Genomic DNA, 7,060 nt, shown 5'->3' with positions numbered 1-7,060 from the left:
ATATAAATAAAATGCATTATTATTATGATGAAATAATCCATCATTAATGAGGACATTGTCATGGAAACGGTGAGACGGGCGTCCCAGACTGGGTTAGGAACTTTCTTACTCGTGACATCGTGGGAAGCTCCGCCCCCTCTGACGCTACATCCACATCAAATCTTCAAGTTTGTCCATTCAATGAGACAGAGGACAAACTAAATTAAGACGTGTCACCATCCCTCTGTTCCCACGACAACCTCACAGATGTTCTGATTACGGGCGGGGCTTGTGCCAGAGTCAGCTCCTCCCCTCCTGCGATGCCGTGTGATTGGACAGGAGGTCGCGTCTCCCTGTTCTGTTTGGGTGGGACGACGGCGCTGATCCGGACGGACCGACGGGAAGCTCCACCCGGGCCGGGCTGAACGTCTAACCGACGAGTCCACGTTACCGAAAGAACATCATTGATCAGGAGGGTATCGATTACCCTCAAGAGAACCGTCAGTTCTAGAATAAACCTTTATTCTCGGTCGATTGGGTTCTCTCAGCACATTTACAGCTGGTTCTGGAGAACCTTGTTTGGACCCCATCGCTGTCCCACGCCTCGCCCTCCAGAACCGTCCCCTGTTGTGGCTTGCTGGTCTGGTGGACTCAGCGTTTTAGATGTCAACAGTCCAGAGGGTTCCACCGGGCCGTTTGACGGGCCGTCCTCCTGTCTGTCCATATGAATGGGCTGAATGGTCCACCGGGTGGACACAGAGAAGCAGCAGTTCATTGTTGGTCCCAGACCGATCAATAGGAGCTACAGCCTGTCAGCAGATCCCAGCAGGGGGTCCGGGCCGGCCCGGGAAACCAGCTACAATGGTCAGACGCAGCCACAGCGTGGACGTCCTCCGACCGGAACCGAAGGCGCCATGCTGGTCTTACAGCCGAGGCGGTCTCAGGGACCACATCGACAAGGACTAGCAGATCAGCAGTGATCGCTTCCTGTCCTCATTCTGGGACAACGTCTCTGACTGGACAAAGTGACCCGAGACATCACCATCAGATCCAGAATGTCCATACTAACCTGAGACGGGTCTCCTGAAGTTCTTGATCCAGAACCACCAGCTGGTTCTGTGTTCAGGTCTGGTGTGTGCGTGTGTGTGCGTGTGTGTGTGCGTGTGCGTGTGTGCGTGTGTGTGTGTGCGTGTGCGTGTGTGCGTGTGTGTGCGTGGGCGCGCTCACACTTGGACGTCGACAGTCTTTCCAAGTAACCTTTTGTCCTAGAACCAGAGACGGGACAGACACGGTTCTCTTTGTCCTCCTGTACGTGTGTGACAGGTGTGATGGGGGTGTGGTTTACACACCTCAGGTGAATGTCTCACGGGTCCTGGTGGTTCTCCGTCTGCAGGTTCCGAGCGATGGAACCCGGATCGGTGGTCCGTGCTGTGTTTGAGTTCCTCCCCAGCGTCTCCGAGGAGCTGCCGCTCTTCACCGGTGATGTCATCGAGGTGCTCAGTGTCCTGGATGAGTTCTGGTTGCTTGGTAACAAAGATGGCGTCACAGGTAAGGTGTTCCTTACATCTTATTGATGACATCATTTGACCTGTTGACTTTTGCTTTGAGCTAGCTGCTAACTCCCGTGAGCTCATTTTAGCGTCCTGCGTCCCTGTTGTCTAGGAAACGGGAGTGCTCGTGATCTTCTGGTTTCTGTTCTCAGGTCAGTTTCCCAGCACCTTCGTGGAGGAGGTCACCATTCCCAGCGTGAAACCTGGAGACAGACTCTACGTCTGCATCAGTGACTTCAGCTCCGCCCAGCAGGGCAGCCTATCACTTAAGACCGGTACGGACACGCCCCCAGGCACCTGGTTAGGATTGTTTACTGGACGGACTCCAGGGTTGGGTGTGCAGCACCGCCCCCTAAAGGCTGCCTACTAAAACATGCATGATGCGAACACTCAGAGGTGTCAAATTTCAGTCCCTGGGAAACAGGAAGTGACCAAACTGTAGCTAATGTTAGCATGTTTCCCCTGAAGAAGCACCTGGGCACTCTGTAGCTAAAGTTAGCACGCTACAATGGCGCCCTCTGCTGCTACACAGCCCTGTCGTCCAAGCGTTAGCATGCCACTGCTAGCACTAACTCCTGTTTTCTCACTTAGTTTAACGCTGCTTGATGATGTCACAGTGTTCAGGTAAACGGTCTGTTGTGTGTTGTGTGTTGTGTTGTTGTGGTTGTGTTTGTATCCACTGCCTCAAACTGATCCATGAACTGATGGTGGGGGCGGGGTTACTCGGTGGGGGCGGGGTTACTCGGTGGCATCTTTTGTGGGTTAAGATAATCCAGTCATTTCATCCTCTTCATCATCCAGAGCAGCTCATTAATCGTGGATCAAACCTGCTGCTGTGTTATCCTACATTTTTATTTAATGACCCAATACCTAATAAATGAACTCCCACGGTAACCTAGGAGACCATCATGTTTAGGTTATTGCTAACAGCTGATCAATAGTGAATTTTACCAAGAAAAATAGAAAATAGGGGCAGAGTCATTTTTTAAATTGATCAATGAACGTCTAACACACGATCACTTCCTAAACTGTCCACTAGATGGCTGCAGAGTCAAACCAGTCCCCCGGGTACCAGTACCAGTACTGCAGTTCTGGTAGTAGTGGCTCTGCATCAAACTATATTCGAAATAAAAGATTCTAGTTTTATTTAGAATATTCATCTCTATTAGATAATATCGTGTATATTTGTTCTCTTAAATCTGTAATCTGTCCCCGCCTCCTTCTGCCCTTTTATGTCTTTACTTCCTCCATGTTCGGTAATATTTGGTCTCAGACGGACCCGTAGGATGAGGACGGTTTCCCGTGTGAGAGTTCATTTCCAGTATGGATGTCCATCCTCCGGTTCTGGTCCCAGACACACAATGGGAGGCGGAGCCACGGCCCTTTGGAATGTGACCCGGGTGACTTGTGTCTGAGCGTCGACATTCCTCTGATCCTCCATGTCTGAGCCCAGAGAACATCTAGAGTCCTACCTGGAGGCCCCGGGCCCAGCATGCGTCTTCCTTCCCTGTCCTCGGCCGGATGTGCCCGGGACGTCCCCGAGGGACGCTTGTGTATATGCTGAACCCTTCTCGCGTTGATTGTCCTCCTTTCTGTCTCCAGGCGATGTTGTCGTCGGGGACCCTGGGGGGGCCACGGAGCCCGGGGGGGCCTGGCAGCGTGGCTGCAACGCCTGGGGCTTCCGGGGGCTCTTCCCCACCTCTTGCGTGAAGGAGCTGAGCCTTTCGGGCCGGTCCAGGCAGCTCTCTGAACGCTGGGCTCAGGCCCAGGCTTCAGAACTCCCCCCCCATGCCCTGGGCCGGGCTCGGGCCCTCATGAGCCTCCACGCGCAGCTCAACGAGGAGCTGGACTTCCATCAGGGCGACTCCATCGTCATCACTGGGCTGCCTGAGCCCGGCTGGTTCCAGGGGGAGCTGGGGGGCCGCAGGGGCGTCTTCCCAGAGGGCTTTGTGGAGCTGCTAGGCCCCCTGCGGACCCCCCAGGAGCCCACGGACAGCGACTCCTACGACACAGGGGAGGGCACTGAGGAGCAGGAGGGGGGGGGCGGCGTCTACGCCGTGGCTCTGTACGAGTTTCGGGCCATGGAGGCCGGCGAGTTGGACTTTGACACGGGGGATCGCATCCGTGTCGTAAACACTCTGGAGGACGGCTGGCTGGACGGCGAGCTGCGAGGAAGACGAGGCATCTTCCCTCATCTCTTCGTGAAAGTCGAAGGCGACGGACAGAAAAGCGGCGAAGTTGAGTCAGAACCCGACAGAGAACCCGGTTCCGATCATCCACGGCCCAATGACCCGGCGTGGACCACGTACCAGGACCACACGGTTTGGGACTTGGACTACTTTGAGAAGACTGAGGAACAGACGAAGGCTGGGGGTCAAAGTAGCCCCCGAGCTCGAGACGGGGGCCACAGGCCCGGCTGTCCCGGGAGGCCCAGATCCACCCCTCCAGCAAGACCCAGACCCCCGTCTCAGCCCAGCCAGAAGCCCAGCGGCCCGTCTTCGGCCCGGCCTCGGTCCACGCCCACTGATTCTGGATGGTTCCGGTCCAACCTGAGCCAGAGCCAAACCCTCCCGAGCACTCTGAAGCCGCCTGGTCGGTCTAAGAACACGGGACGGCGCCAGAACCCGCCCACCGATGGCGTCACCGCTAGCAACAGAGGGTCGTTAGACCTGGCTCGCAGCCAGAAGAAGCTAGCCCGCCAAGCTAGCGTCCGTGATGGCGATGTGGTGAGGGGGGGCCACGGGGCGCGGCGCCCCCGGCCTTCCAACGGTTTCACGTCCCTGGAGGACAAACTGTCCCAGCAGCTTCTGGAATTTGAGAGGAGCTTGACTTCCTCCGGGGACGACCCGAGACGGCAGTCCCGGACCCCCGGGGACGTCGGAGACGACCCGAGACGGCAGTCCCGGACCCCCGGGGACGTCGGAGACGACCCGAGACGGCAGTCCCGGACCCCCGGGGACGTCGGAGACGACCCGAGACGGCAGTCCCGGATCTCACGACACTTTTCCATTTTGGAATTCGGCGATGAAGGCGACATTATCCGAGGCGCCCAGCCGTCGGCGCCGCCGCAGCCCAGTTCTGGTTGCTGCTCGCTGGAACGGCGCCGCACCCTCCGCCCCCCCCCCCCTCGCCCAAGAGTCCATCGCCCCCCGGCTTCCCTTCCGTACAGGCCGGCCCGCCCCGCTCCACGCCCCCCACCACGGACTCCGAGACAGAGTGCTGCTCCTCCAGATGGCGGCCCCCCCACCAACATCTTCCACTCGCCCGAGGAACCGGGTCCAGAGCTCACAGCGGCGCCGCCGGAGGAGGAGAGGAGGAGCGAAGAGGAGGAGAGGTACCAGCTGCTGCTCCGCCTACAGGAGGTGGACATGGAGGCGTACGCAAACACGGCGGAGGAGCTGCGGGCCATGCTGGAGGAGGAGGCGGGGGAGGAGGAGGCGGAGGAGGAGGCGGAGGAGGCGGCGGAGGAGGAGGAGGAGGAGGAGGAGGAGGAGGAGGAGGAGGAGGAGGCGGCGGCAGAGGAGGAGGAGGAGGAGGAGGAGGAGGAGGCGGCGGCCCGCATGCAGGCCATGGAGAACCTGCAGTTCTGCAGCTACACGCTGGAGACGCTGGCGCTGGAGCAGCAGCAGCTTCAAGGTAAGACCGACTCCGCCCAGCAGGGTGGGGTCGGTGACATCACGGCAGGAGCTTTAATGTTGACCATTGATCATTGATAATCAATCGGAGCTGATCGAAGCTCTTGTTGACGTACTGCTCGACGAGCTAAAGTAATCTAATTACTCTCGACTCCAGCGTCTAGCTGCTGTTTGTTTTTCTCTCATTGTTGCTTTGAAGTGACTCACTTCCTGTCGGGTCATTGATCCTCGTCACAGGGTGGATCTTATTGTCTGCCCCTGAGAGGCATCAGCTGGGGGGCATGAGGAACCTACAGGTGCCTGTGAGGGCCAGACGCGTGACATCATCCCGATCGTTAGCCTGACAGGAGTTCGGTTTAGCATTAAGATGCTACCTTCTCCTGCTAGCCCTGTGCTAGCCCTGTGCTAACAGGAGAAGGTCCCGATCGTTAGCCTGACAGGAGTTCGGTTTAGCATTAAGATGCTACCTTCTCCTGCTAGCCCTGTGCTAACAGGAGAAGGTCCCGATCGTTAGCCTGACAGGAGTTCGGTTTAGCATTAAGATGCTACCTTCTCCTGCTAGCCCTGTGCTAACAGGAGAAGGTCCCGATCGTTAGCCTGACAGGAGTTCGGTTTAGCATTAAGATGCTACCTTCTCCTGCTAGCCCTATGCTAGCTCTGTGCTAGCCCTGTGCTAGCCCTGTGCTAACAGGAGAAGGTCCCGATCGTTAGCCTGACAGGAGTTTGGTTTAGCATTAAGATGCTACCTTCTCCTGCTAGCCCTGTGCTAACAGGAGAAGGTCCCGATCGTTAGCCTGACAGGAGTTTGGTTTAGCATTAAGATGCTACCTTTTCCTGCTAGCCCTGTGCTAGCCCTGTGCTAACAGGAGAAGGTCCCGATCGTTAGCCTGACAGGAGTTTGGTTTAGCATTAAGATGCTACCTTTTCCTGCTAGCCCTGTGCTAGCCTCTGTGCTAGCTCTGTGCTAGCCCTGTGCTAGCCCTGTGCTAGCTCTGTGCTAACAGGACGGCGTGAGCTCCAGTTGCTGATGCTTTGGCGATGAGTCCACGGGTTCCTCCATGCCTTTGATGGGGGGGTGTGGCTTGTTGTTGGAGCAGCGGTTCGTCGCCCCCTCCAGCGGCCGGTTTGAATTGGTGCACCTCATCAGCACTTCTGGGTTAGTGTTGGACCTGCTCCCGGGTCCAGAGGGCCGATGACATCACGTGATCTTATATTGATGATAAGCTGATTCGTTCCAGCTTCTCTATTTGATTGATTGATTGATTAAACGTGAGTTCTTCGGCAGCCCGGTCGGTTCTGGTTCAGCCTTGGACTGTTGGGTTCATGTTTGGGGTCAGATTCCTCCTTATCTTCGAGGAGGCGGGGGCTAAACCGCCCCCCCGGGGGGGGGGGTGCATTCTGCTCCAGCTCTAAGAGACTCCCCAACAACGACCCATTGTACTGGGAGCCGCTGAGTAGCTCCGCCTCTCATTCCTCAGTCCCTCCTAATCTGGGACCAGGTCACATGACCCCCCCCTCGCTGAAACACAGAGCCAAGTCCAACGGAGTTTCAGTTCAGACCCGATACGAGGGGGCCGGCCCGGCAGTGGAATAACAGGATATCAGGGGGGGGGGGGGCGGTCTGAAGGCCCGCAAAGAAGAAGGAAGGCAGATTGTTTCCCTGCAGACGGGAGGGGGGGGGGGGTGTTGTGTTCCTCCTCTCACATGACTGCACTGAATCATTAACCCAAGCAGGCCCCGCCCCCTACCCTCCCTGTCCCCATGCCATTGGCTGAGATCTCTGCTGGGACGTCCCGGAGCAGACGGTCCTGCCGAGGCGAGGCAGAGGGGCTGCAGACAGCATGCCTGGCGGGGGGGGGGGTCACGCCGACCACCTTGGGTCCAGAACTTGAGCGC

The 7,060-nt window shown here is 57.4% G+C and overlaps 1 protein-coding gene across 1 annotated transcript in view; it reads left to right on the top strand.

Annotated features, from left to right (window-relative positions):
• The first annotated feature begins 1,382 nt into the window (after positions 1–1,382).
• dnmbp (dynamin binding protein) overlaps positions 1,383–7,060 on the top strand; it is a 14,607-nt gene continuing 8,929 nt past the window's right edge. Inside the window, exons 1-4 of the mRNA XM_068754787.1 lie at positions 1,383–1,527; positions 1,682–1,804; positions 3,132–4,951; positions 5,072–5,194. Coding sequence (XP_068610888.1) covers positions 1,383–1,527; positions 1,682–1,804; positions 3,132–4,951; positions 5,072–5,194 — 2,211 coding nt within the window. The remainder of the gene's footprint in view (positions 1,528–1,681; positions 1,805–3,131; positions 4,952–5,071; positions 5,195–7,060) is intronic.

The sequence above is a fragment of the Brachionichthys hirsutus genome, chromosome 21 (genome assembly GCF_040956055.1).
Source record: "Brachionichthys hirsutus isolate HB-005 chromosome 21, CSIRO-AGI_Bhir_v1, whole genome shotgun sequence".
NCBI lineage: Eukaryota > Metazoa > Chordata > Actinopteri > Lophiiformes > Brachionichthyidae > Brachionichthys > Brachionichthys hirsutus.
This window is presented reverse-complemented; position numbering and strand designations above follow the sequence as displayed.